The sequence below is a fragment of the Dryas octopetala genome, chromosome 1, assembly GCF_963921425.1.
Source record: "Dryas octopetala chromosome 1, drDryOcto1.1, whole genome shotgun sequence".
NCBI lineage: Eukaryota > Viridiplantae > Streptophyta > Magnoliopsida > Rosales > Rosaceae > Dryas > Dryas octopetala.
Window position 1 is genome coordinate 10,185,473 of NC_141366.1, and position 27,904 is coordinate 10,213,376.

Sequence of the window (27,904 nt, forward strand, 5' to 3'; positions counted from 1 at the left end):
GTAATTAAAGACAATTTAGTCTTTGGGTATTATCATTACTAATCTAGCACATGTATGTTAATTTGAGGATAAAACCCAAAACTTCAAATATATATTATTCCTGATGCATTACGCCAGGCACTCACATCAAAATATGTAGAACAACAGAGTCTTGCATAACACGTTTGGAAGTATGTCCTTATATTTTTCAATATTTGGGAAAAATTCTAAGTTTGATTCTCCCTCTCCAAAAAAAAAATATATATATAGGCTTAATCACCCCATTGGTCCACTAACTTTTCCAAAATTTTAATTTAGTTCACGAACTAAATTTTGTACCAAAATTGTGCACGAAATATCCGTTATGTCCTAGTTTAATCCAAACTGTCAACTCTGTTATATTTTTTTTGGTCTATTTTAGGGATAAAAGTATCCACTCACTTCAACTTACCTTCCCCAACCTCTTTTCTCTCTATAAAATGTGGATTTTCAGCGATCACACATCAATAAAATTTAATTTATTTAATTTTATTTGAAGTCAAGTTAGTTATAATAATTATAAAGTTTGAGATTTTTATGGAGAGGGAAGAGGATGGGGAAGATAAGATGAAGTGGGTGGATGATTTTACCCCTAAAATATACAAAAAATATAACAGAGTTGACGGTTTGGACTAAATGAAACACAATTGACATTTTGTGGACCATTTTGATACAAAATTTAGTTCATGGACCAAATTAAGATTTTGGGAAAAATTAGCAGACTAGTTGTGCAATTTCCTTAAAATATATATATATCACAACTATATTACTGTGATTAAAGTTAATTATGTTCTTTAATTAATTAAAGTTATTGTATTGATTACTATGATTGGTGCTGTGATTAGGTGACAATTGATTGATTATGATTAGATAATTGTATTTTGTTAGTACTGTAAATATTGTTATTTTCCATTTGTTCATGCTTTGTAAACAGTGAAAATAGGGACCAATTCCAATGGAATAAAGAAAAAATTGTTCCAATAGTTTTTCACCTCTAGGGTGCGCGCATTATTGATTACATCTGTTTTCTTGGAATAAATGATATAGAAATATATAATGAATCATGAAAATGATTGTGAAGGACAATATTCATTACATAATAGAGCAATTGGTTTGTTGTGAATAATCATCATGAACCACTTGATAGCGCATAGGATAATGGGGATATTGAATGTAGCTCGATGTCCATTGAATTGGGTTAGCTGCAGGCTTTTCCTCTGGTTTTCCTTTCACTTCTTGAACACTTAAAATGATGGCAGAGCCAAGCTTCTTCCTCAACGACATGGTTAACTTCATGGAATCAACTCCATCCCCAATCACCTCCATCTCCTCTTTCTCTGCTTCTATGGACACTTTGCTCACACCTTTGGCCACTGCAGCAATCTTCAAGGCGCTGGTTCTGTGTCTCTCACAGTTCATTTGCACCTTCATAACTATCTTTTGCTGCACCATCTTATCAGCTTTTTGGGACCACGGAATTAAACTGTATGTATTAATGAATTTATGTCTCTTCTACGTCAACCCTTCAAGTCAATGAGAAAAGTAGCATTAGGCAAGCTGTATTTATAGGAGCTTCCTCGACTTAAAATATTATTATTAGGAAAGACTACAAAGACTGGGAGTCTGGGACCAGTTATCTTAATTAAACAATATTTTAATAAATAAATATATAGTCATGAGTTGCTTGGAAACCAAGTTAATTCCACAGATCGACCGAGTCAAATAGTCAACCGTAATTCAAATTTGACTCACACTACAAGAAAACTTATTTTTCCCGACAAAGATATTTTGTCGGGAAAGGTCTTTTTTTGTCGGTAAAAGTTTTCACTGACAAAATAATTTCGTCGCCCACTTTGTCTCCCAAAGCTCGTCGAGCAAACCTTTTGCCGACAAAATATTTTACTTTGTCGGTATATGTCAACGCCGACAAAGTTATTTAGTCGGGAAATTAGTCGGTAAAGGCCATCGGACAATTAGATTTAGAGTTTTTGCCGACAAAGATTTTGTCGGGAAATATAGTTTTACCGACCAAATGATTTTGTCGGGAGAGTTTAAATCTTTTGCCGACAAACTCTTTGTCGGGAAAAGTCCTTTTTTGCGACAAAACTATTTTGTCGGCCAAGATGTATATGTTTATGCTGACCAATATTTGGTCAGGAAAAATCTCTGCCGACAAAATAACTTTGTCGTTAGAAATTTTATCAATGATAATTCATGCACAAATTATTTTAATTAAATTAATTACATATTTAAAACTTTTTACAATTAACAAAACTGCAATTAGTGAAAGATACCTTTTTAATTCATATATCAAAAAACATACAATAAGTGAGTTCATGTCCATATAAAATAATACATACCCAACAAATTCCAAACATGTAAATAGTACCCTAATTAACCATGCATGTGGCAACCTAATTCCTATCCAAAAAATTTACCCTGCAGTGGCAGCCTAATTCCTATCCAAAAAAAGACCCTGCAATGGCAGCCTAATTCACATCCAAAATATACAACATAGCTGCATGCAGTGGCAACCTAGCTAATTCACATCCAAAATATACACCCTGCAGTGGCTGCCTAATTAACATTCAAGATATGTTTGATGCATGTCAAATTTATCAAAAAATATAAAGTCTAGATAACTCTAAAGAGGTGTATGATCATCCTCGTCGTCATGAGCACCATCATCTTGTTCAGGCTGTACCTGAGTATGTGTTGGGGGTAGTACTAACCCAGGGATAAGAGTCTGAAGCTGTGGTAGAAGAAATTGAATCTGTTGCAATAAACCCTCCCTTGCAGCCTTCTCTTCTTGAAGCTGAGCTCGCAGCTGCTCCAATTCTTTAGTAGTGGAATTTGATGGGGGAGTAGAAGATGATGCAAGATCGCGAAACCTCCCATAACCCAATCCACGGATTGCCCGTCCTGGTTTAGTACCCATTACATCCATAACAATTTGAGTCCCAACCTGAACAGGAACTGAAATATCTTCTACTGTTGTACCCTCAGGATACTCCTTCATGATATCATCAAGTATGGCATTTTGCTTCTCCATCATCTTATCCTAGAAACAAGTAAAAAATTTGGATAACATTAATAATCTGTTAGGCAAAATCAATAAGTAAAACTTGGAAAATATAACATACAAGAAGTCTTTGTAAATTTAAAGGCTTTGAGATAAAGAAACCAAATTCTTAGTATAATGGAAAACCAAATATAACATACAAGTAAAACTTGGAAAATATAACATACAAGAAGTCTTTGAGATAAAGAAACCAAATTCTTAGTATAATGACAGCATAAAGAGGATGCATTTGGATTGAGACAACAAAGGCTTCTTTTTTATTGACCAAGACAAAATATTGGCTTCCTTCAATTTACCAAACAAAAAAGAAAAATATAGGCTTCTTTGTCATGCTTTTACCGTTTTGATTCACATGTCCTTTACTCTTTTAAAAATGCCTAACAGTATAGGCCACTAAGGTCTAGAACTCTACCACTACTGAAATCTTAAATGCCTTTTCTTTTGAAAACTTCTAAAATTTTTCTGGTGAATTGTTCCTGTGTGACCTGCACTTTGGTTCTAGATTCAAGTTCAGATAGCATGCTAATTAGTCAAGTATGATGCTATTGTCATCCCTCATCAATCTTTATTTGCTTGCGAAAATGTGAATGTGATGAAACATAACCATTAATGGAGACAATAGAAGTGAATATATATAGCATACAATCTTCATAAGACAGAACACAATCTAGAGAAGATAAGATATTGAAAAAGTGTTATGGTTGACTGGAGTGTGAAACAAAACTTGCAGTCCATTTATAAACCAGTCAATCCAAATCATAAATAAACCCCCTTTGCACCCCTTAATTTATGATCATTAACCTTTTTAAAAAAATTAACAAAACTTAGCTCCTCAAGCTAGGCCCAGATATTATAAGCATAATGGCCATCTTATATATTACAAAAACTGAGAATATTAACAACTGAGAAAATAAGACATTATAAGCATGATGGCCATCTTACATATATTAAAAAACTTACATATTTCTCCTTTGCTAGCTCATTGGTCCATGTTTTACCATCCTTCTTGTGGTGGACCTTCTTGAAGGTGACAACATCTGGAAACTTCTCCCCAGCCTGTAATTAAAACATGATTTTAATTTTACCTTATAAAGAAATCAACATCATTATTCTTATATCACATGAAAATTTTACCTCATAAGCCTCTTGAAATGTCACACCGAACGGACACGACCCAGCACAATGGTTAATAGGCTTCTTGGTCCGGTTAACCTTGTTGGCCTCGGATCGCTTCTGCAATAATTGAAAAGGTTGGAGCATTACATATAGCCAAATGTTTACAAGTTGAATATTATAGCATAAATTTGTATATGTAATATTAATTTGTACAAGTGACTGGAATTAATACCAAAAATGCAGGGCTAGAAAAAATATCACACAACTTCTGCCATTGTTCAACATCTCGATCTGCCATCTCATCAGGAGGAGCTGCCCGTGCATCCTCATCCTTCTCAAAGGAAAGGTAGTAATCATGCAGCTCATACTTGAACTCATTGTATGCCTTATTCATCACCTTATTAACATATTTATAACACCGGTCATCTTCCAAAGGTATATCAAAGTTTACCTACAATCCACGATTTAAAAAATTTGTAATTATGGCTAAAAAAAATTAGTAATAATATAACATATGAAATTGAAAAGGTTAATAGGAAACTCACTGTCAACTCCTCCATAAGGTCAACTCTAACATCTTGTGGAATGTGCCTCCAAAATTCATAATTCATTGGTGCTTCACTTCGTACAATGGCCCCTATGTCATTAGATAACAAGCTTCGTGTGGCTCTGTCAGGTAGATTACTAACGTTATGAAGAGTGACGTGAATCTTCTTCTTCATGGTTCGTGTGAGGGTGGAAGACTTAATTTGTCTACTTGGCCCTCTCACACCCCTTTTAGAAGCAGGCAAAGAACCCTCTGTGGGTGCTGAAAAGAGATAAATCAACATAAATCAAATTACCATACAAAATCAAATTGACTAAAATTAAATAATTGATTTTCAACCATTAACTTCTTACCATGGGAGCATTGTTCATTACTGGTCTGGGGCATTGCAGAAGAGTCTGCATCCTCACCCAATGAGGGTCCTATATTAACAACAAACATATACAAGTATGAGAAAAATTATGAGAATTTAAAGTCAAATATTATGTACAAAAAAAGACTTACAATCAGCTTAATTGGTCTTGCTGAAAACAAACACTAGACTTAGACAAATTACTTAGAAGATATCCCAAATTCAACTCAACTCCACACCATTTCGAAAATAAAAAAATTTAATCAGATTTTAAGTGGGCTAATGAAGGTCATACCATTAGCAGATGTTCTGGCAGCAGTGCTTTGAGAACAAGACTTGTGACAACGACGTGCACTGGTAGACCGAGTCTGACTGGTAGTTTGGGGCATCGTAGTTTGTGGTGCCATAGTCTGTGGCGGTGAAGTCTGCTGAACTAAAGTCTGGGGAACAGAATTTTGGGGTGGTGAAGTTTGGCGAACTGAATTCTCAGGTGCTGAAGTGCAGCGAGATGAAGTCTCAGGTGGTGAAGTACGGCGAGATGAAGTCTGGAGGACATAATTTTGGTGTGGTGAAGTACGACGAACTGAAGTCTCAGGTGGTGAACTGAAAGCTGTAAAAAGTCGCTTCCTTGGAGGCCTAACAGGTGGTGAAAGAGGGGTAGACAAGATGGTATCGGTCTTGCTCCTATTGGCTGTACGGCTCCTCTTTGCAGTACAAATAAGATCCATCGTTTGTCCATGGAACTGCAATATTCTTGCTGGCTATGTAGAACTTATGAACATTAATATAGCACTAAAAATATAAACAAAACTTATACATAGCACCAAAAAAAAAAAAAACTTAATATATAACAAAAATTAACTCCTAGCAGTACATTATACAAAAGCAATTAACTAATACGGAACAAAAAATAAAATGATCAAATGATTACATATTAGCAATTAACTCATAGCATGAAATAGGTAATACATAGTAGCAAAAAAAATAACTAATACATATCAGCAACTTAACTCGTAAGAGCATCATATAGTTTAGTATACTCATCACTTAAAAAAGCATGCATTTTCTAGCAGCCAATCCCAAGGCTCATTATGTTTAGTTATAATGTATTTAAAAAAAAAAAAAAGAGTCCTCTAGAAATCATATTGAATTTGGATTAAAGTAATGGAAGATGCAAAAGATGTAAAGGAAGCAATTTGGAATATTGAAGGTGCTAGATTTCCTATATATCTTGACACCTAATCTTAAAGTTTTTCTTGTCTAGTGAAAAATTTAAAATTATAAATCATAAGAAAATGGCTGGATTTATTCATATTGTGTAGAGCTTTTCCCTATGTCTTCTAGTTCCCGTTTTAGTTTTTTGTTGTGGGGGGGGGGAGAGAAAGGTAGACAGGGGACATGTAACTCTCACTAGTTAGAACTAATTACTTTCTTTGAAAACAATATTTTCCCTTAATATTTTGAAACACAAGAAATAAGCACAAAAAATATTCGTAAAATCCATCGCCTGTACTTTTCTATTACATTTAAAGTTGCTTCTTAAGGGACTAAAGAAGAGACTTCTAGCCTTAGAAAGTGGCTTCTTTTAAGTTTGTTTTTTTCTTTGTTTTCCTATGACAACTTGTATGAACAGATAACAATATTTAAAAGGGCAAACAAGCATAATTTATCTTTCCCCTAATATGTCAACAACAATTAAACAGGCAAGAACTTTACTTATAATATGTCATTCACAAGCTGGGTGACTATCTTATGGTTACTATATTACTCTAAGAGTGCAAGCTTATTTCTCATCTCATGACAAAATTAGATGCATATATAAACTTAAAATCAAACAGAACAACAAGCAGAAAATTAAACAAACAAAAAACCTTAAAATATAAACCTAAAAAAAATTAATACAATAACAAATTTACAAAATCAAATCCAGAAAAAAAAAATAGCGGATTTTTACCTCAAATAAGCCCTTGGAGCAAATCAACCTGCAAGCACAATACATTCAGAAACCAAATGATTAAATTGGAATGAGAAACCCATAATCCATTTAGAAACCATATCATTAAACTGAAATTTGAAAACCAAAACAAACAAGAAAAAGAAGAAAAAAGAAAACCTTTTCTCGCAGGAATAAGGAATGGTTTTCTAAAGTTTGGGTTTTGGGTTTGAGTTTGGATTAAAGGGTTTAGGGTTTGGGTTTATAAGGTCACAGAGTGTGAGAAAGGGGCTTGGGGTTTATAAGATCAGAGAGTGGTGGCGATCGAAATGGCAGAACAAATGAAACCCATAGATAGAGTGAGGTGGACTGTGAGAAAGGCGACGGCTGAGCTGGGTTTGTGGCGACGACGACGGAGGCGACGACGATGGAGGCGAGACTCGTGGGTGGAGAAGAGGCTGAGTTGGGTGGGTGAGAGCGTTCTGTGTTGATGGTAAACTGAGAGACAGAGTGGGGTGTGAGAGACTAAGAGCGTTCTTTGAATGCTCTGTTAATTTTGTTGAGAGGGCTTTTGGTTTTTTTTTTTTTTATGTTTCTCTACTTGGCCCGACTAATTTCTGTCGGCCATTGAAACCTAAGTCTTCACTACGCGGGAAAAATGCGCGCTATTTTTTTTGTCTAAATAGTTTCATTGTTTTTCCGACAAAACTAAGTTTTTCGCCAAAACTTGTTTTCCCGACAAACTATTTGTCGCCCAAAGTCAGTACTTTGTCGGCCCATTTGGCTTAACTATTCTGTCCTTTTTTACCGACAAAACTATTACTTTGTCGTTAGAAACCATTTTGCCCGACAAACCTTGTCTTTGTCGGCTAAACTATTGTCGGGAAAAATAAGTTTTCTTGTAGTGTCAGTTCTAAACCACAAATTAATTAGATATAATAAGACCTAGCCAAAAAAAAATAAAAAATCTTTGACCCAGCCAGACAAAGATGGAAAAGAGTTTTCTTGGTTTTGGAGTTCTTAGTTTCTTACGGGAGCTTAATTTGCTCTACCACTAATGCTAAGAACTTAAGGTTGTGTTGGTTGGTTGTTTTTTCTTTTTCCTTTTTTCCTTTTTAATTTGCTGATATGACCTTTTGTTCTTATACATTAGGGCCTCATTTGGTGCATAAGATTAAATATAATAGGATAAATGACAAAATCACGTGTGTTGAAAAAAGAAACATTCTAACTTTAAGAAAGAAGATGAAAATGAGATAGACTAATCATAAGGGAATACATATCCCTTCCAATTCTCCTCCCCTCCCCCAAAAAAAATGGTGGGATAATTAGGGGGATAACCGGATAAGTTTCCCCACATAACTAATTCATTTTTTTTTTCATCTTCTTCTTTCATGTTAGAAAACATTCTTCATTATCTTCCTTAAACACACATGATTTTGTCATTTATCCTATCATATTCAATCTTATGCACTAAACGAGGCCTAGAGGTATTTAAGGTGTTAATTTTAGCAAAGTGCCTTATGAGTAAACTAAGTAAACACTATGGGCCAGTTTGGTATTGCTGTGAGAAAAAACAGCTGTGAAGTAAAACAGCTGTAAAGTAAAGTCAGCTGTAAAGTAAAGCAGTTGAGTGTTTGGTAAACTATGTTTTCAAAAGTGTTGTGAGTGCAAAAAACAGTATCAAAGTGTTTGGTAAATGTTAATATAAAAATATTGTGACTGTGTATAATTACTAAAATGGATATGATGCTGAAAGTGCATTTCTCTTATTTGTTTAGTAAAAATAATATATTTTTTTACTTGTTTTTGAAATTTTTGACTACAAATTTTTATTAGCATTAATTTTTCTAAGAACAACATTATTAAATAAGTATGCCTATTATTTTTTTAGGTATATTATAATTTTAATCCTATAAATAAAATATCATAATTAATTATCATAATATAAAATATAACTAACAATGGACATATTTTTTAATTTAAAATAAACAAATAAAAATCATAGAAATCAATGAGGGTATTATGGGTAAAATAAAATATTCATTATTGCTGTGAGTCACTGCAGCTTTCAAAAGTACCTAGAAACCTGCTTTCTGTTTTTGTTGTGGGGAGTTGAGAATTGTGGGAAAAAACAGTTTTTTATTTTTTTACCAAACACCAAAACTGCTGTAGATGATTGAGAATTGTCATCCACAGCAGCTTTTGAGTCTTCCACCGCAATCTCAAACGGGGCCATATCTATGTTTTGCACAGTTGAACTATGATATGGAAATCCTTCAACTATGCTTTGACCTCTTATTGGGTAATTTATAATGAGCTCATCATATAGAAGTTTTTGCACAACCATGCTCCATTTATAAGGTTTTGTTATTTTCACACGATTGGGTATTTGTTTGCACTTGGGTTTCATCTTTTGGATGAACGTACACTACTTGTACTTGTGAATTAATTAGCAATTAAAATTTTCATTTGTATTGTTTGTTGATATGAAGTATAACCATCTAGTGCAGGATCCGATGGTTCAAGAGCCTAGGATTGGCTCTAAGACTAAGCCCACCTCAAGTACTAGCAACGAAGTTAGAAAGTAATCACGTCAAACATATTATGTGACGAAAATTGTTGTTCTTAATTATATAGGGAAATGGGGAATGCCATTGCTAAAATATATCCATTGCGTCACTTAATATATATAACCTCGAAACAAAAATTTCGTCACAAAATCAAAACTTTTCATACGAAATTGGTGTCGTTACTAAAGACTATTTCTTGTAGTAAATTTCAGCATGATAACATTTTATAGAAAGCAACAATCCTTAGTAGCTATATATAGCGCGCTCATAAAAAAAAATATAATGTTAAATTTGCTCTTTTGGATTTTCACATAATAGAGCAATTGACTGGTTGACATGGTTCTGGATAATATTCAGGAACCACTACTCCATAGCATTGCATTGGATATGCTGTCGTCGTCCACTGAATTGCTTCCTTTTCCTCATCCTTGTCGCCGTCCTTGAGTTGCTCAACTTTGAGTATGATGGCGGAGCCGAGCTTCTTCCTCAAGGACCTGGCCAGGCAAACGGAGTCAACTCCGTCTCCGACCACCTCCACTTGATCTTTGTCTTCGCCTGCAATCGACACTTTGCTCACACCATGCGCAGCTGCTGCAATCTTCATGGCCTTGCTTCTGCATTTGTCACAGTGCACGTGCACCTTCACTACTATCTTTTGCTGCATACCATTCATGTATAAAACTATAAATAACAACCATATATACTTTAATTTCATTTGTCCACAAAATTAAACAAATTAAAACAAACAAAATAAAATGTGACTTTCACAAAATGCAGGAGGAGTTATGTTCTTAATTTAGGAACAATAATTGAAACTAAGGCATACCTTCATGTTGGAGTACTACTATAGAGTATGAAATACACTCAGTGTTAAGATAAGAATTCAGCTAGCGGATCGATCTGTATTTATATATACAAGTTCGATCTATCACCTAGCTAGTTGTTGACTAACTTGTACATATATATATGTATAATCCGAGTAGGAATAGTCAGCTTAAAAACCACGGCTTCTCTCAGACCCATACTGAGTCAAGCACGTACGTACGCGGTTAGACCGTACCGCGGCTTCTCTCAGCTTAAAAGTTACACAACGTGCATTGGATGCTGTAGCACGCTAGCCATGGATAATTAATCCACTAGCTTAATTATTACCCCATGACCACGAAACTAAAATAGAAAGAATCCCACCTCAAAATATATATTAAGGCCTTGTATAACTATTTATAAGGTGTATGTTAGCCATCTTTACATATTGCCAATTCATTATAAGTTTAATACTCCAATTTTCCATTTACATAAAACAGTTCGTATGATATGTTTGTCAATCTTGCATTATTGTTTCGCGTTAAAAAATTCTTGTTTGTATGCATCTCTCGTGTACATCAAAGATTCATGTATTATTAATAATGTGTATGCAATTATACAATATTAATATATCCATCTTTGTCAGTGATAATTGTATCTTTTAGACAAGGGTTTAAATTTCGTTTTTAAGGGGTTTCGAAATTTTAACACGTATTTGACAAAATTTCGGAATATTTCGGCGAAATTTCGCTTAAATGCAAAATTTTCTGAATTTGAGAGAAATTTCGTGGAAATTTCCCAGCTAACCCGTAAGTTTTAGAATCATTTTTATATATATATATATATATGAAAATTATATTAGCATGGCAATTAGTCAAAGTCTTTTAGTAAATCCAAAACAACTCTCAAAAGCAAATAACTTCACAACTTAAATATTGAAATCCTTGTGTTTCCTTTTTCCAGATGAAAGCTCATATATACCTAATATGGATGACTACACATTTGTTATTCCAACCAGTTGTCAATAATTATAATTTCTACAACCATGAGGTCCATGATAGCATAGCCAAGTCGAGGTCATTTATTAATATGGCACTATCATAAAGTCAAAAGTTGTTGTTCCTTCTTTTTTAGGTGGGAGTAGGAAGTCCAAGATTTTCTCTAGGACATACGTATGAACATATATATATGTCACGTCAGATAATATTTGGATATTATATATTATTAATGATTAATTCTTTCTTTACTGCTAAACATATAGAAGTGACTTTGTCGAAATATTCTTTGGCCACAAGCTACAATATTATTGAATGATCTCCCACATGATATCATCCCATGGTACACAATTACACATACTCTTCTTATCTCCACACATTCCACCTCTCCTTTGATGATGACCCCAACCAACAGTCCCATATTTGGAATGTTGGACTGGCCATATAGCCTATGCCCTCAAGCACCAAGTCGTTAGGTTCACCTTGCTTGTTGGACTCGTCATTTGCCTTTTGGATATTGCACCAAAGAGTCACAACTGTAGTCACTGAATTCTTAACACAATCCGATATTTGGTAAGAAAATATTCCTCACCCACCAACATTAACAAACATTATATTATGTTCTTCGGGCTTGCCAATGCCTTAGGGACTTAGGATGAGGCAGGAGCGTGGAATTGATCTGGGCCAGTTCATACATTAATGGGCTACTCATGGAGAAATTGGTTTTCAAGTTTGAGTCATTTTTAACATTTCAGAGCACTGAAGCTTAGTCAATACTACCCTACTGGCGACCACCCGGCGGCCGGCCGGCCAGCCAGCAAGCTCAATCTAAAGCATTCGTGGGTTGGCATGGCAGCCGGGCGGGCAAGCTTTTGGGGATACGGATCAAGATTCAAGGACATTTGAGGATCTTTTGCATCAGTTGTTTTGAATACTAGGAGGGCACATTCTTTGGCATGAAAATTATGCATGCCTCCCACCCACCCACCCATTCCATATTTAAAATGTTTGAAAAAGAAGGAAAAGACAAATCAACTCCAACGGTTCACTCTTCTGATGATTTAGAGTTAATTTATAACTCATGGCTGGATTACTTTTAAAACTTTTTGTCTAATAATTCCTGCATTATTCTTTATACTAAGATCTAACTTTCCGCCACATACTTCCTTAGTTCCTTAGGGGCTAAACAAAAAACGCACACAAGTTTTTATAAGATAAACCAGCAACATGGTAAGATTATCATAACATATGTAGGCTCTAAGTTCGAAACCATTGGTCTTATTGATCATCATATCATCAACCATTCACTGCTTTGAACACTACAAACAACTAAAGAACTTGTGCACTTTACAGGAGAGGGCCACTTCTATTTTTAGGAACAGTGCTACAGTTTCAAAAGCAAAATCATTCAAACACAAACATCTAAGCTACCCACCTTTAGTTCCACCTACACCACACTTTGGCAAATATCAATAACAAACAAATTGGCTCCACTACCCCTCAATCAAAAGCTTCTTTTCCATTACTTACTTTAAGCAATTTCCTAAATTATTTAAAGAACAACCATCTTCATCTTACCCGTTCATTAAGTGGTTCATCTGTTGTTCTTCTGGCTGTTCTCCAGAGATGCCACCCCTCCCACCTTCACCTCCGCCACCCACACCTCCGCCTCCGCCTCCGCCTACCTCTCCATCTCCACTCCAAATCCAAAAGCAAACCGAACCAATCTCTCTCAACCAAATTATCATATCAAAGCATGCTAGGAATCGAGAAGCTCCGGCAGCTGATGCAGCAAACCATGACTCCAGAAAACCAACAAACCAACCAATACTCCGGCATCCTCGACGGACCAACCCACTTATATGGTGTTGTGCAATTATCTGTCTCATATTTAGCCTTATTCTTATCTTCTTTGGAATTGCAACTTTGATCATCTTCCTTGTTGTTAAACCAAGAACTCCATTATTTGACACCCCCAATGCAAGCCTTAACGCCATCTACTTTGACTCACCAGAGTATTTCAATGGCGACTTCACTTTCCTGGCAAATTTCTCCAACCCAAATCGGAAAATCGATATAAGATTTGAGTATCTGGAGTTGGAGCTTTACTTTTCTGACAGACTCATAGCAACTCAGGCTCTTGCACCTTTCACTCAAAGACCTGGAGAAGCAAGGCTGGGATCAGTTCACTTAATATCGAGCTTGGTATATTTGCCTGAGAATCACGCTGTGGCACTTCGAACGCAGGTGCAGAACAATAAGGTCGACTATAATATAAGAGGAACATTCAAAGTGAGAGCCACTCTGGGTATGATCCATATTTCTTACTGGTTGCATAGCAGATGCCAATTACAGATGACAGGTCCACCAACTGGTGCTTTGGTTGCTCGAAGTTGCAGAACTAAAAGGTGAAGATGAGGAGCAGTATTTCCTTGTACCTTCTTTCTCTCTTCTTATTCTGTCTACATTGAGATTCAAATGGAATTTTCGGTGTATAAAGGTCATGTGAGCCATACAATATGATACATGAACATTCTTTTCTAAAAACTGAAGGAATGGTATTTTTCTGTGCATTCAAAACCTTTAGAAGGACAATTTATCATCATTTACCAATACAGCTGTATAAAATAAATGGGTTAAAGAACAGAGGAAACATGACAAGCTTGTCTGCAGAAGGAAAAAAAAATAAGAAAAAGAAAAGAGTCCCCATTGTTTACATGGAAAAATCTGAACTCTTCTTGAGGAATAGAAAGCACTAGACCTCTACTTGTAGAAAAGGGTAGCAAGAGTCAAGAGATGTATGGAGAATCAACTAGGATCCTGCGGTGATTTCCGCATAATTTTGTTTAAGTAATTGCACATTATTCAATTATGGTGGTCTAATGCCCTATCACTTTTACTTGTTTATTCAAAAGAATTCATATAAAAAGCATTGATTGGTCCAAAGTTGTAAGAGAAAGTTCACCTAGCACATGAATCCAGATAATAGCTGGGGAATCCAACTCCAGGACTGTATTTGTGGAGGGGACATTTCTAGATAGTCCTATCTCAAAAGTGTACTAATCAGCAATCACCAACATAACATCACTTTTAGTTCCATCAACAATTTAGTCATTTAAATATTCTGGAAAACTGAAAAAGAAAGACTTTATTTTACTTTTTACCTGATAGAGCACCACAAGGTCACAGTCGGATGTTCAACAGAAAATTAATTAATTATCTTGCCTAATTAATTCCAGATAATATCCTATCCCATGAAAAAAAAAAATTAACCATTCAAGATAATAAAACAACACTTGTTGCCAAGGATGTTCTGAAGGCATGCACGAATGAATAGCTCCCAAGCCTCCCATAACTTGCATCCTAGCCTATGTGAAAGAACAGCGTGACAAGCTCTAGATAATTATCTTGTTACAAAAATTTATTGAAGTTGGCTTACAATTGACAAACATAAGGACAACTGCTAGCTGGAGAGTATAATGCAATCGTAGGATCTGTGAGTTCACCACCATTATTTATTTTTAAGTTTCTGTCCCCTTTGACCAACAGTTGAACTGACTCCAACTCTCCCACTATCACGAAAACTCGATACTCACAAACTCCTTCCCCTCCTATCCATCCTGTATAACTGCAGAGAAGCCCTAGAGTCACTGACTAAAACAGACAACAGATGACAACTAGACCAACCTCTATACTTTGCACTAGAAAATAAGAAACACAAATAATACAATACTAGAATATTCAGCACAGGGCAATACACATCCGAACTGCCTTATGGAAATCTCCACACCAATCCAGCATGGTTAAAGCATAGAACTAGTTGACAAAGAACCCACAAAGAGATTCGGTCTGCAATTTAGCAATTACCATTACAATTATCGTTCCCTGAGTGCTAGATCATATATGATTTATTTACGTCCCCAAGCTCAGTCAAACTAAATAAAAATTTTGCTCAATTTTTGCTTTAGAAGTAAGTACAGTGTCTTATGCCAAGTTAACCAATGTTAGAAAGAACCCCAACAACAACTAAAATGTATGGATAACTCAGGACAAGGATCCATCAATGTGTAATTCAATGTTATAATGATTCAAGACATCATATGTTGACAACCTAACAAAATTTATGAGTACTATGTGTACAATACTTCTGAAAATTCAGAGCAACAACGTCTAAACGATCATCAGAACAATATATAAGAAAAAAAATTCACAAATATGAACCTCTTTTTCATGATTAACCAGAGCTCCTTCAACTTCCACCCACTTCAGATGGTGTTTTGGCCACAATCGACAATGCATGTAGTCCACTCTGCAACTCCTCTTGCAACAATTCATAAATGAGCCTATGCCTCTTAACCATACTCTTCCCTTCAAACTTTTTAGACACAACTTTCACATTGAAATGCGTCTCCCCATCACTTCCTCTAACACCGGCATGTCCGGCATGCTGATATGAAATATCTTCTACTTCCAGCTCAATAGGTCGAAGCTCTCCCTCCAATCTCTCCTTAATTCTCTTAGATCGGTTACCCAAATCACCTGAATTTGACTCATTTTCACTCGCAACAATCCTCACCAGTTCAATTTGCTTGGCATTTTCTTCAGAGCTTATTCCAGCATCCAAACCCTCAATGGCACCGTCAATTTTTGAACTCAAAGTCTTTTCATCAACCACTTCAGAATTGAATCCTAGATGAACATTTTCAACACTATTTTCAATTTTCGACCCAGAATTGGAGCTATGAACGCCTTTTTCTTCTTCCACAATCAACTCCTGAGCCTTTTTCTGCATCAACTGCAACATATTCAAAAACCCATTATTCCTCGAACGCGATAAGCTCTGCTGAAGCCCAAGAAGGACCGCGAAATCGGGCGAGACCCGCAAAACCTCATGGACGGGTTGGCCAGAGAGCCCGTTAACTAGCAGAGCAGCGAGTCCCTTGGTGATAACCGAGTCAGAATCGGCCTCAAAGAAGACGTTCTTGTCCGAGTCGAGGTAGGCCCTGACCCAGACCTGAGAGACACAGCCCTCGACCTTGTTCTGATTGGTTTTGAATTGGGCGTCGAGGGGTTTAAGGTTCTTGCCGTAGAACAAGAGCTGCTCGTACTTGGCCTTGGGTACTTGCACGGACTGGAAGAGTTTCACTATTTCTTGAAGCTTCGGAGGGAGCTCTTCAATGGGTTGCAGAGACATCGAGCTTGATGCTGATGTAGATGTTGATGATGGGGATGAGGATATGGTGGGTATTCTTTGGAAAGTGATGGGTCTTGTGAAGAAAGGGAGGTTGAGGTGTTTTGGTGAGGCTGAGAGGGTTTTAGGATTAAGAGGAGAGTTTGGGATTTTGGTGGCGAATAATCGAAACGACGATGAGATTGAAGAAGACGACGACATGCTTGGTTGGTTCTCAAACTTCTGGAAGCAGAGAGTTTCAGTGATACACACGACGACAGATTCAAAGATAGATGGGGCGATTCGGAGATTGAAGAGAGGCTTAAAACTCACCGTTTCGTCCGGATTTGAATCGGACCCGGTGTCTTGGCCCAGGGTGAATCCTTTATGGGCTTTGTTGTGTGTTTCTGGCCCAAATCCTCCTAGTCCTTTCTACATCTTCATCTGTTAAAAAGTTATGGGCATCATCGTTGCCATGTCACAAAACTACTCACAAATATCCCAACATACATTGTGTGAACCACATAATTTCTAATTTTCTATGTTTCGAGAAGAAGATTGTCATGTCAGTTATCACATATTATAATTAGTATCGAAATCTTAGGATTTATTTTAGGTTTTTCAACATTTACTATTGTTTTAGTACCTTACTAAATATTGAATTCACACTTCTTTAAATTATTTTAAATTAATGAGATTCTCAATCTAGTCCACGGAAAACTACATATAGAAGATCAATAAAATTTGAGATATCGAACATTTAAGAACTTAAGGGAGTTGTCTCACTTAGGTCTCCATAAGACTGACCTTGTTTAGGTCTAGCACAATATATAGAAGATCTATAAAATTTGAGATACCAAATATTTAAGAACTTAATTAAGGGAGTTGTCTCACTTAGGTCTCCTTAAGACTGACCCTGTTTAGGTCTAGCACAATATATAGAAGATCTATAAAATTTGAGATACCAAACATTTAAGAACTTAAGGGAGTTGTCTCACTTAGGTCTCCTTAAGACTGATCATGTCTCAAGTATTCAATTATCTCTTTAAAACTTTAGAAGGTATATATTTTTAATTTGTTCATATTAATGCTTCATTAATAATTTGTTCATTTATTAATTAGTTCATATTAATTGATTAATATTCAAAGTGTTCAATTCCTTTTTGAAGAAATGACATGCTGCATTGTTGACTAATATATATGAACAAACTTGAACCATTTGCTTAATTAGATGAAGGAATAGTGTGAGTCTGTGAGAATACAATTGAGTTAAGCATTGATAATATGAACATGGTAGAATATACCAAGAGTAAGCATGGAAAAGAGAGACATTACAAGTTTAATTTTTTTTTTTTTTTGGGACAAAATTAAATACAAGTTTAATTTACTTCATACAATTGATAGTTCCCAACCCCAGAGCCCATACAAAGGTCTAGTACTAGCAATGGTACTACTAGTACTTGTATCCCTTAACATACAAACTCTCAGAAGCCAGTCCATCAGCACTTCCTCCAGAGTACCTTCCAAGAGTGGCCTCTGAATTGGCCTTGCACCTTGTCAAAAATGTCTCCTGGGCTTTTCCAACATTCTCCTTCTTTCCAGCCCAAGTCTTGAGTGTGCTTGATTGCAAAGCTCTGCCAAATGAGAATGAAAGAGTCCATGGCTTCAACACATCCAACTTGTTCATTGCATCCAGATTGAGTGTTGCATCTTCCTCGCTCTGTCCTCCGGACAGAAACACAATCCCGGGTACTGCAGCCGGGACTGTTCGCCGGAGGGCAGTCACAGTGTACTCAGCAATCACCTCTGGCGCAACCTGTGCAAAACTAAAGTATTTAACCTTGGACTTTAAAGCACGTACACATGTGTTGAGTTACGTGGCTCGATACAAGTTATCTTATGTGGCTCGATAAATTATGAGTGAAAATGAAGATTAGTACTAAGTAATGTAAAATACACAATAATCTACAATATGTAAGATGTATAATCCACATTAATAGTACCCTAATAAAATACTCATTATTATCAGTAGTGTGTTTATTTTGATTTTTGTCTAACACCAGGTTGAGTTTGGGAGCAATAATTTAGAGCTTTGCATAAATAATTGCATATATGCATGAAGTACCTTTGGACTGTCAGAGCCTGGTGTGACCATGTTGGGCTTAAGGAGTGTGCCTTCAAGAAGAACATGTTGTTCATTCAGTGCCTTGTAAACTGCTGCAAGCACAATTTCAGTGGCAGCAGCACATTTCTTAATGTCATGTGCCCCATCAGTCAAAATCTCTGGTTCAACAATGGGCACCAGTCCATTCTCTTGGCAGATGATGGCATAGCGAGCCAAACCCTGTGCATTCTGCTGAATAGCCAGCTCAGAGGGCTCAGTGGGCCCAATCTTCAGCACGGCGCGCCACTTGGCAAAGCGTGCACCAGCCTTATAGTACTGCTGGCACCTAGCTCCAAGAGAGTCAAACCCTTGGGTTGTGGTTTCTCCATTTGTCCCGGCTAAGTCAACAGTGCCCTTGTCAACTTTGATACCTAAGGTCAATGTGTTGCATGTTAATAGAAATATTGAGAAAAAAATATTATATCCATTATTGAAATTTTAGACCATACCTGGGATGACATTATTTTCCTGGAGGACTTCGACAAAGGGTTTGCCATCGGAGGTCTTTTGGTAGAGGGTCTCCTCGAAGAGTATGACACCGGAGAGGTGGGAGAGGGCGTTGGGAGAGGTGAAGAGCAGCTCGCGGAGAGCTTGGCGGTTGGACTCAATGTTCTCGACTTTGATGCTGGCTAGACGCTTGCCAATGGTGCCTGTGCTCTCATCAGCTGCCAATATGCCCTTGCCTGGGCTGGCAATGTACTTGGCATTTTTGATAAGTTCATCTGCATGCCCAAAATCAAAGTGTTTTGAGTCATTCCAACTTTTACAACTTTGTGATTCAATAACCTAAATGGGTTTTAGAAGCAATGGTTGCCATGACAATATGAGTCATGATAGTTAGAGTGTCTACATAGTAGGACATGTTATGTAGCTTGTAGTTAAATTGACCCTATATCATGTTGATATGATTTTACCTGATTGAAGGTCCTAAGTAACCTATTTGGCAATATAACAATAACTGTGAGAGTTATAGTTAGACTTCATATATCCGTGAGAGTTAATACGTTACGTCCTATTACCTAAGAGAGAGAGAGAGAGAGAGAGAGAGAGATTACCAGCATACTTTCCAACAAAGGCTGACATGGTTGAGGCTTTTAGGTGGAAATGGATAGCGCAGGTCGAAAGTGCAAAATCTAACTTACACAACCAACAATCTATATAGACAATATCTCTAACGGAATATGCCAACAGAATCCATCGAGGACATGCACCAACACGTGTCAAAATGATAGCCCAACGAAGGTTATCATCCTAGGATAGAGCAATGAGTGATCACTCTCTTTGCCAAGTGGCAACTCATTCTCAGGCATACAAATGTGTGGAAAGCCTAATGCGACCCTCATCCAATTACTCAGAACTTGAAGAGACTCGTATCAAAGACAACTTTTGGATTCTACTAAACTTTGTGCCTCAGCCACTACAACTTTCTGTTTTCTTTCCATTATTAGTACAAAGACACTAGCGAGAGTCCAATCGACTGTCAGCGGTGATGTACGTAGAGATCGATCTCACCGTGACAAATCCAACTGGCTGACTGCGGGAAGCAGAACACCACCAGTAGCCACCAACTCAACTTTTTCCTATACCGTATAGGCAGCTCTAAGTTCACCAAAGAATATCGTTCCAACAATGAGGCTTGGAAGCTTTCTAGTAGACTATATGAAACTTGCACATGACAACCAAAGAAACAAACTAAAACGAAAGGCGGCATTCAAACTCGTGCAAGTAACAAAGAATATCATCATATAACAGGTAAATGTCCTCGTTCATAAATACATATATAATGGAGAGGCTATTCATTTTGCCAGTAAATTGCTTCCCTCTATACCCATACAAATGGAAAGCAAGTTTCAAAGGGAGCTTGACTATCTAGGCACACACACACACGCACTCAAGGCCTGCTATGACAACTCGGTGCCCAACCCTTTTCACAGTATCGTCAAATGTAAAAAACGTCATTTGAAAAAGAACAAAGAAAAATTATAAAAGATTCAAAGGATGATTGTTCTAGATCTGATAAAGTCAAAAAATTTTCAACACTGAAAATGTAGATATAGTGCACAACACAATACTGTCAGGCCAAGCTGAGCTGATTTTCCATTGCTGAAAATAACTCAAGCTGATAATGGGGTTGGACCAAATAGCAGTTTTCAGGGAACTACACTTTCGGAGTTACGATTTGTTCATCATCGTCATCAGTTCCAAAATATCGGTCCCCAAACTCACCCATGCCGGGTATGACACGAAAATCTTCATTCAGGCCACTTTCAATCTCAGATGTCACAATCTTTATTCTGGGGAAGCGTTTGCAGACAACATGCACACCTTGAGGTGCCTGGCCAATTGATGTATAACACCATTAAGATAACACTCAAAATTAAACTAATCGTCAGAGAAACCTGAAGCACATGAGCATCATTAACTTACAGATATGAGATTGAGAAATATAATGTTGGCCTCTGGTACGCCCTTCTCTAAAAGTAGAGAAATAGCTTGAACAGCCGAATTCCCTGAAGAACAAGGTATAATTGTTATAGTAGTATTGACAGTCAATAATTAAACAAGATTCCAGAACCTTCTAATTAGCTCTTCTTATATTGTATAATAGCAAAATAGTGGCCCTTGTAACACAACCCAATACTAAAAGGTCTATGACTTGCATGATTAAAGATGATATACAACAATGCTACTGCTGAAACAATAAGTAGCATATTCCATAGGAACAAGTATACCAGAATTTTTCTGACCAAAGAATAATAACCACCAACTGAAACAAAAGTACCCTGCCTTTGTCTTTTCTATTTTCTTTGGTTTGAGCCCCTTGGGCCCTGAATTTACCAAGAACTACTTTTTACAAGCATTTTCTTCATTAGCATAGATGATATGCATAATCAACAAGTCCAAACAATAACTACATATCATCAGGAAAAACGAACCTGTGCCCAGGATAGGATCCAACAGTAATACATGCCTCTCTGAAATGTCGTTGGGTAGTTTTTCATAAATTAGCTGTTTTAGAAATTAACGCATCAAGAATCAGGCCAATAAAAAATTAATGCATCAAGAAAAACAGTCGCGAAAAATTGAAATATAGGCATGCAAATGAACCAACACATAGTGTTGGACTATGTGGGAGGGAGAGAGAGAGAGAGAGAGAGAGAGAGAGAGAGAGAGAGAGCTGAACCTGCTGACCATTGTCCCCTTCTCTATGAATAAGAATCTTTCCAATCTTGATACCTTTACAACAAGCTCGCAAAGCATTCTCCATACTCTCACCACTGGTATCAGGAGAATGTTAACCATACCATGAAACGTATAGTTCATTTAAAAAAAATAATAAAATCAAACTCAACAGAACACAGCATTAGTACATGATGGGTACATGGCCACATTGGTTCATTCTTTGTTGGGTTTTGATTCAGATCTAATAACTATTTCTAAGTATCTATAATGATCATTTGTTTTATACACCAAGAATGCATCTGTAAGAGAATTTGTTCATATATAAAGAAAGCCAAGTTCAAAACAATAATGGTAGAATAAACAATTATGTAGAAGAAAAAAAAAAGGCCTTTAGGAAAGGATTTGTACCTCCTGATGACAGACACACCGCATAACCTCTTACAAAAATCAACACCAATATAAACAGACCCTGCACCCAGACCAAAAGAGGAAATGCTTAGAAGCAAAACATCAACCACTGAATCAACTATAAACAACCAAATGGTAGTAGACAATTCAAACAAGACAGATGAAAATAATAAAAGGATTTCTGTATAATATCCATGTGAAAGCTTGGAAAATATTTCAAGGTAGTAGGATAGGAAATGTAAATCGGTTTTCCAAATAAACCTAAATCAAAATGGGAAAACTGTATACGTCAAGACGCCTAAATGAGCATCAGCTTACCAGTTGGAGTGATCACCTGCTTTTCGGTAAATGGTAGATGTCCCAGGCCGTGTTCAACAACCTGGTCAAGATTCAGGATTCTTGATGAGTGATAAACAAAAAAGAATTGGTCCCATTCCACTACTGATCTTAAAAATCATCAAATTAGCCCCTTGGCCTAAAGGACCAAATACCCACCAAACGAATCAACCGGTCGGCATAGAAAACAAAATCATGCTTTGTTGTTTGAGCATCACGTATGAGGGTATGCATACCCCGTATCTGCATGAGACCAGCAGCAATTATTGGAACCCCAAAAAAATATTAAAACATACAAGAACAAAGATTGGTGCTTGAATGAAGATGTTTAGGAAGGGATACCTGAAAGGTTGATTGAATAACATATAAATTAGGATATATTTTACAAAGGTCATGTTGACCAAGCTTAGTACGAATATGTTGTACAATCAAATCAACAGCTATGTGATTATCCCCGCCACGAGGAATAATGATATCAGCATACTTCTTCGTTGGAAGAATGAAGTCGTCAAAAGCAGGCTTCACAAATGATGAGTACTGCATCACAATGATAACATTATTTATATATATATAATATAAAATAAAAAGACACCTTTGAAGAAATAGGTTGTAAGCATTAAATTGTTACCCACATTCACATGATCATGGACAAAAGGTAAGAATAGGTAACGGAAAACAAAGAAGAAACCCTCAAATGGCCTCGAGTGAAATATTTCAAAGAAAAGGTGGAAGTACAATATGGTAAATAAAAAATTATTATCTAGTATATTCAAAAGCCCACAACCTATCTTCAATTCAATTCTACAAGAACCAAGTTCTAATATTATTTCTACCAAGAAAGAATAATTGACACCCATCCATTTTTGGATTCACAGCATTAAATAAATTCTGTATTTATAAGTTCAGATAAAAAACAACAAAAGTCCAACAAAGTATAATCTTCTTTTCCAGTGCATATGATGAAATGGAAAGTTGCAAACCTGATCGAGAACTGTACCAATATCCCTTCCCCTCTCAACTGTATCACGCCTTATTCTCCTAGCCAACCGAACATCAGCATCTGCACTGAAAATTTTACAATGTGAAGTGGCCCAATTTAGTAACAATATGAAGTGACATATACCATTCTACTTATAGAAAAAACTTCCAATTTTTAATTATTCAGACCTGCACAGAATTAACCATCTACAACCATTGATTTCAACAACAGAATGTAAAAAAATAGCTAAAGGATGCAAATCAATAAAATCATGCCAAACCCGGACCCCCCCTCCCCCCTCTTCTGCCCAACAGATTAAGTTAGGAAAACTTAACATGAAAACCAAATTATATTTAACCACAGTATGGGTAATATATTAGATGAATATACTAGAATTCAAATCATAGGAACTTCTCTTACAATGAGATTTATGTGTGGTACTAATCGACATAAGCATTGAAAATGCACTATAAGAACGTCTAAAGAACAAGATGGGAAAAAGAAAATAATTGACCTGTATCAACAAATATCTTCATATTCATCAACTCTCGGACACGAGGATCATGGAAAACAAGAATGCCTTCCAAAATTATGACATCTGAGGGGTTTACCTGTTAAAGATATTATACTGGTAAGGATCTTCAGTTTTTAAGAAACAGAATAAGAGATTGATACATATCACAAAATATGTGCGCATATGTGCTTTGATATAATTTCAAAAAATCAGCCCTTCATAGAAACAATAGAGCCTCAAAACAACAAGCAATTACACGTTGGATGATATGTCTATTAGATCCCACAGATTACAAAATTTACCCTTCTAGCTGGAAACACGCTATTTTTGTAAGTTTTGAAATCATAGTTTGGAATATCTACTGCTTGCCCATGCTTCAACTTGTCCATAGAAGATAATAGTTTCTCAGTGTCGAATGCATCTGATAATACAAAAAAAGGGTTCATGAATTAAAAATAAGAAAAATAGCCAGCACAAAACTGAACGACCAGCATACACAGTCTCTGTGGAAATGGGTGCCACATGATAAAGAGGGAAGCATGACAATGTACTTGACAGACAATAAATAGGAAAAAATCGAAAAAAGTGAAGGGAACAATATAATTCTAGATTTTTATATTCAAAAGGAATAACCATGTACAAACCACTAAAGGAGAAGCTACAGAAAACAAACATGTGGAGTAACACGATAATTGCACTGACAAACCCAAAATCATTACATTACTGCTCAGGAGCTGCTAGTTAAGCATTCTCAAATGGTACTAACATGAAATTCCTTTATTGATAGATTACACAGATTTCAGTAAACAAATATGACTATGTACTTATTGCTTCATTAACATTCCTTAAATTAAAGCTGCAAGAATGCCCACACCAGGATGTAAACAAACATGATATTCTATGTACTTATTGCTTCATTTACATTTCTTAAATTTAAGTTGCAGGAATGCCCTCACCAGGATGGTCAAAGTTGTATGCATGTACTCGACTAAGTTCCTCCTCAGTCAGCTTATGATAAAAGGAATCCTGTCATATCATCCATGATAAGATACTAATTTAAAAAAGTGGTGACATCATCAAATGTGAAATACAGGACAAATAAACAATCCCTAAATCATGCAAGAAATATATACAACTACTCTACTTGATCACAAAATTCTAGGCTGGAACAGAGAAACATTACCTGGTTAACAAGAACAACACGCTGGTCATGAAGCTGCTGTATAATCATATCACAAACTGTAGTCTTACCAGAAGCTGCCCCACCAGCAACCCCTGTGACAAAATGGGTAAAATGATGGCTCATATGAAAGTAGAAGAAAAAAAAGTGGATGAAACAAAAAGTATCTACCATACCCTCTTAGAAACAATGCATGCACCAAAACAATAAGCCAATACTTACCAATAACAAAAGGCTGTTTATGAATGTTTTCATGTGCTGAGGTTGTCGGTTGCTCTACCTCCTGTCTTTGCTCTAAGCCATCCATGTGAAATCCAGAAAAATGAACCCCTGAGGAGGCCTCTATCATATCCACAACTGAATTTGAACCCATCAGCATAGATCTACAGAGAAACAGGGAAGGAAAATGTTGATAGGGTCATGAAAGGATTGAATCAATAAATTTTCAAGATCATACAAAGAATCGAAAACATATAGCTAACTTAATAAAATATGCAATCCTATGAGGTCTAAACTAAGTCCAAAGCAGCATTCAACCCCACCTTGGCAGTAGCATTTTAATTGATTAAGCCAGGATTGAGTCAAATTCAGGTAGAGCTAACTGGTAAGTTCACTTGGGCAGAGGTGGATCTATTATTTTCTCGCATACTTTAAGTACTCTGTACTTGTAACTTCCGCAAGTCTAAAATGATACGATTAATAGTAAAATATCCCTTGAAAAATTCATTGCAACATAACATTCCATTAAACAAAACTAAAACACTGTTACTAGTTTAAATATCCATATGCAAGTGAAGTTGTGATTTAAGACAACCATCAAACAAATAAGATACTTATGTAGCCAAATATTTTTGGGCAATCTTAAAGAAAATATTTGCTATTGGTTCAATGTGTGTGTGTGTGTGTGTATTGTTACAACTAGACATTAGCTTACATAGTATAAGAGCCAAAAACGAAAGATGAAATTATTGATCAAAGCAAGCAATAATGATACAAACACAATCTGAAAGTCCCACTGATGTTCTTCAAATATATACCAAAAAATACCGCATTCGTTGGGACCACATACAACTTTATGTTCCGTGTACCATTCACGTTTGAAACAACATTGATCACGGAACAATCGGATTCCAAATCACAATGGCACCAAAAAAGCAGATTCGATTGCATGGAAACACAAGGACACCAAAATAAGTAACTCTAGAAAACTCAACCTTCACTTCTTAATCATTGCACATTTACACTTCCAATACATATATGTAATACACACACACAGACATACACTACATGTATGTGTGTGTATATATATATATATACACACACACATATATACACATATATTTGCACACACAAACACACAGCTTATCATAGGAAATGAAATTGAAGTAATCTCCTTGCAATGAAAGCATTGGAAACAGTAATTTCTTGTCAAAATGAATTCATAGATCCAATGTGCATAGCACAAGAATCAAATATCACACACTTCAATCAACCAACCAAACCTCCGAATCAAAAATACAATTAAAATTCAAAAATAATTGAATAGAAATTTCAAGAATTTAGATTGAGTAAAACAAAACTAATACGCGAATCCACCAATGCTGTACCTGGTGAAACGAGAATTCTAGAGAGAGATTCCAAGGCAAACTTTTGAAGAATTACAGAGAGAAATAGAGAGAGAAATCAGAATGATGAGGCTGATTCAGACCGATCCAATGGGTTTAAATAGTGGAGCCAGAGGCGAGGAAGACCTCGCACCGAAGTGGGTGTTGGTAAAAGACTAAAATGGGCCTGGGTTTGGTGGTTATTACGGTTGAGCCACCGCGCTCTCTCTCTCTCTCTCTCTCTCTCTCTCTCTCTGATATTTTTGGTTCGTACGGTAGGCGGGCTCGGATCTGAACTCAGATTGAGCTGTCTTGCCTGTCCATCGTGGCACTGAATCGGAAATGGGACCCACTCTCTAATCGATATCTATGAGATGAGAAAGTATTGCGAGTGTTCACACGGCACGGTTATTACGGTCTGCAATAAATTAGGCCCTTCCTTTTCAGCCACCAATATTTATATTGCAAATTTGCAATCCTATAAGTTTAAAAGAATTTTTTCAGTCCTCTTTCACTCCATTCTTATTTTCTAAGACACCCTTCTTTGTTTACCTTATCTTATTCTTTCTTCATTGAATATTTAGTAAAAAAAAATAAAAAATTAGCAAGTCAACTCTTTTTTGTTTGAAAACAATTTTATTCAAGCATGAAATTGAGAAACATTCAAAAATAAGATAAATTTTTCGTCGTGACTATAACATCGTTATGTGGTGTTACTAATACACGTATTATAATATTCATGGACAACAAATTTATAAATTTAAGGCATAATATTAATAAATATACTAATTTATCTACGTGCCCGATTATAACATCACTACGATGTTGTTACTAATCCATATATTATAATAAGGGTGAATGACATTTTTATACATTTAAAATATAATATTGTTAAATATACAAAATTCTAATATTTATTAATTAATAGCATCATGTGGCGATGTTA

General features: G+C 36.1%; 7 protein-coding genes across 8 annotated transcripts; 1 reads left to right on the plus strand and 6 right to left on the minus strand.

Moving 5' to 3' along the window:
* Positions 1-979: 979 nt before the first annotated feature.
* On the minus strand, positions 980-1,536 carry LOC147297635 (heavy metal-associated isoprenylated plant protein 47-like). The gene has a single exon (XM_086229273.1). It carries the CDS (start codon positions 1,468-1,470, stop codon positions 1,111-1,113), a length of 360 nt encoding a protein of 119 aa, XP_086085399.1. The 5' UTR covers positions 1,471-1,536; the 3' UTR covers positions 980-1,110.
* Positions 1,537-2,662: 1,126 nt separating this feature from the next.
* Positions 2,663-4,514, minus strand: LOC147297636 (uncharacterized). The gene is made up of 4 exons (XM_086236771.1): positions 4,449-4,514; positions 4,235-4,333; positions 4,061-4,156; positions 2,663-3,079 (listed from the first exon to the last, which is right to left on the minus strand). Exons 1-4 carry the CDS (start codon positions 4,512-4,514, stop codon positions 2,663-2,665), a joined length of 678 nt encoding a protein of 225 aa, XP_086092897.1.
* A 5,197-nt stretch (positions 4,515-9,711) lies between these two features.
* LOC147297637 (heavy metal-associated isoprenylated plant protein 16-like) lies at positions 9,712-10,569 on the minus strand. Of its 2 annotated transcripts, none has more exons than XM_086228976.1 (2): positions 10,448-10,569; positions 9,712-10,279 (listed from the first exon to the last, which is right to left on the minus strand). In XM_086228976.1, exons 1-2 carry the CDS (start codon positions 10,451-10,453, stop codon positions 9,929-9,931), a joined length of 357 nt encoding a protein of 118 aa, XP_086085102.1. In that variant the 5' UTR covers positions 10,454-10,569; the 3' UTR covers positions 9,712-9,928. The 2 variants fall into 2 exon arrangements, with proteins under 2 accessions (XP_086085102.1, XP_086085101.1); XM_086228975.1 differs by having other exon boundaries at positions 9,712-10,302; positions 10,448-10,519.
* Positions 10,570-12,731: 2,162 nt separating this feature from the next.
* On the plus strand, positions 12,732-14,416 carry LOC147297638 (Late embryogenesis abundant (LEA) hydroxyproline-rich glycoprotein family). Its single transcript, XM_086229778.1, has one exon. The coding sequence runs from the start codon at positions 13,047-13,049 to the stop codon at positions 13,830-13,832; it is 786 nt and encodes a 261-aa protein (XP_086085904.1). The 5' UTR covers positions 12,732-13,046; the 3' UTR covers positions 13,833-14,416.
* A 126-nt stretch (positions 14,417-14,542) lies between these two features.
* CPSUFE (chloroplast sulfur E) lies at positions 14,543-16,887 on the minus strand. Its single transcript, XM_086229777.1, has 2 exons — positions 15,642-16,887; positions 14,543-15,048 (listed from the first exon to the last, which is right to left on the minus strand). Exon 1 carries the CDS (start codon positions 16,810-16,812, stop codon positions 15,670-15,672), a length of 1,143 nt encoding a protein of 380 aa, XP_086085903.1. The 5' UTR covers positions 16,813-16,887; the 3' UTR covers positions 14,543-15,048; positions 15,642-15,669.
* A 954-nt stretch (positions 16,888-17,841) lies between these two features.
* LOC147297640 (fructose-bisphosphate aldolase, cytoplasmic isozyme 1) lies at positions 17,842-19,969 on the minus strand. Its single transcript, XM_086229183.1, has 4 exons — positions 19,810-19,969; positions 19,204-19,476; positions 18,716-19,125; positions 17,842-18,406 (listed from the first exon to the last, which is right to left on the minus strand). Exons 1-4 carry the CDS (start codon positions 19,835-19,837, stop codon positions 18,044-18,046), a joined length of 1,074 nt encoding a protein of 357 aa, XP_086085309.1. The 5' UTR covers positions 19,838-19,969; the 3' UTR covers positions 17,842-18,043.
* Positions 19,970-20,480: 511 nt separating this feature from the next.
* Positions 20,481-27,169, minus strand: UKL4 (uridine kinase-like 4). Its single transcript, XM_086229182.1, has 15 exons — positions 26,962-27,169; positions 25,577-25,737; positions 25,358-25,449; positions 25,131-25,200; positions 24,477-24,595; positions 24,175-24,271; positions 23,662-23,741; positions 23,024-23,218; positions 22,841-22,924; positions 22,664-22,724; positions 22,346-22,406; positions 21,939-22,032; positions 21,691-21,763; positions 21,182-21,264; positions 20,481-21,089 (listed from the first exon to the last, which is right to left on the minus strand). The coding sequence occupies exons 2-15, from the start codon at positions 25,731-25,733 to the stop codon at positions 20,913-20,915; spliced, it is 1,443 nt and encodes a 480-aa protein (XP_086085308.1). The 5' UTR covers positions 25,734-25,737; positions 26,962-27,169; the 3' UTR covers positions 20,481-20,912.
* Between the last annotated feature and the right edge of the window lie 735 nt (positions 27,170-27,904).

Excerpts from the sequence above, each read along its gene's own strand:
- LOC147297635 (XM_086229273.1), bottom strand. The coding sequence starts at position 1,470 with ATGGTGCAGCAAAAGATAGTTATGAAGGTGCAAATGAACTGTGAGAGA.
- LOC147297636 (XM_086236771.1), bottom strand. The coding sequence starts at position 4,514 with ATGGCAGATCGAGATGTTGAACAATGGCAGAAGTTGTGTGATATTTTT. Across the intron at positions 4,334-4,448 it reads TTTCTAGCCCTGCATTTTTG|AAGCGATCCGAGGCCAACAA; the intron begins GTATTAATTCCA and ends CAATTATTGCAG. Across the intron at positions 3,080-4,060 it reads AGCTAGCAAAGGAGAAATAT|GATAAGATGATGGAGAAGCA; the intron begins GTAAGTTTTTTA and ends ACTTGTTTCTAG.
- LOC147297637 (XM_086228975.1), bottom strand. The coding sequence starts at position 10,294 with ATGAATGGTATGCAGCAAAAGATAGTAGTGAAGGTGCACGTGCACTGT.
- LOC147297638 (XM_086229778.1), top strand. The coding sequence starts at position 13,047 with ATGCCACCCCTCCCACCTTCACCTCCGCCACCCACACCTCCGCCTCCG.
- CPSUFE (XM_086229777.1), bottom strand. The coding sequence starts at position 16,812 with ATGTCGTCGTCTTCTTCAATCTCATCGTCGTTTCGATTATTCGCCACC.
- LOC147297640 (XM_086229183.1), bottom strand. The coding sequence starts at position 19,837 with ATGTCAGCCTTTGTTGGAAAGTATGCTG. Across the intron at positions 19,126-19,203 it reads GGAAAATAATGTCATCCCAG|GTATCAAAGTTGACAAGGGC; the intron begins GTATGGTCTAAA and ends CATTGACCTTAG. Across the intron at positions 18,407-18,715 it reads CAGGCTCTGACAGTCCAAAG|GTTGCGCCAGAGGTGATTGC; the intron begins GTACTTCATGCA and ends AGTTTTGCACAG.
- UKL4 (XM_086229182.1), bottom strand. The coding sequence starts at position 25,733 with ATGCTGATGGGTTCAAATTCAGTTGTGGATATGATAGAGGCCTCCTCA. Across the intron at positions 25,450-25,576 it reads TAAACAGCCTTTTGTTATTG|GGGTTGCTGGTGGGGCAGCT; the intron begins GTAAGTATTGGC and ends ATTTTGTCACAG. Across the intron at positions 25,201-25,357 it reads GTGTTGTTCTTGTTAACCAG|GATTCCTTTTATCATAAGCT; the intron begins GTAATGTTTCTC and ends ATGATATGACAG.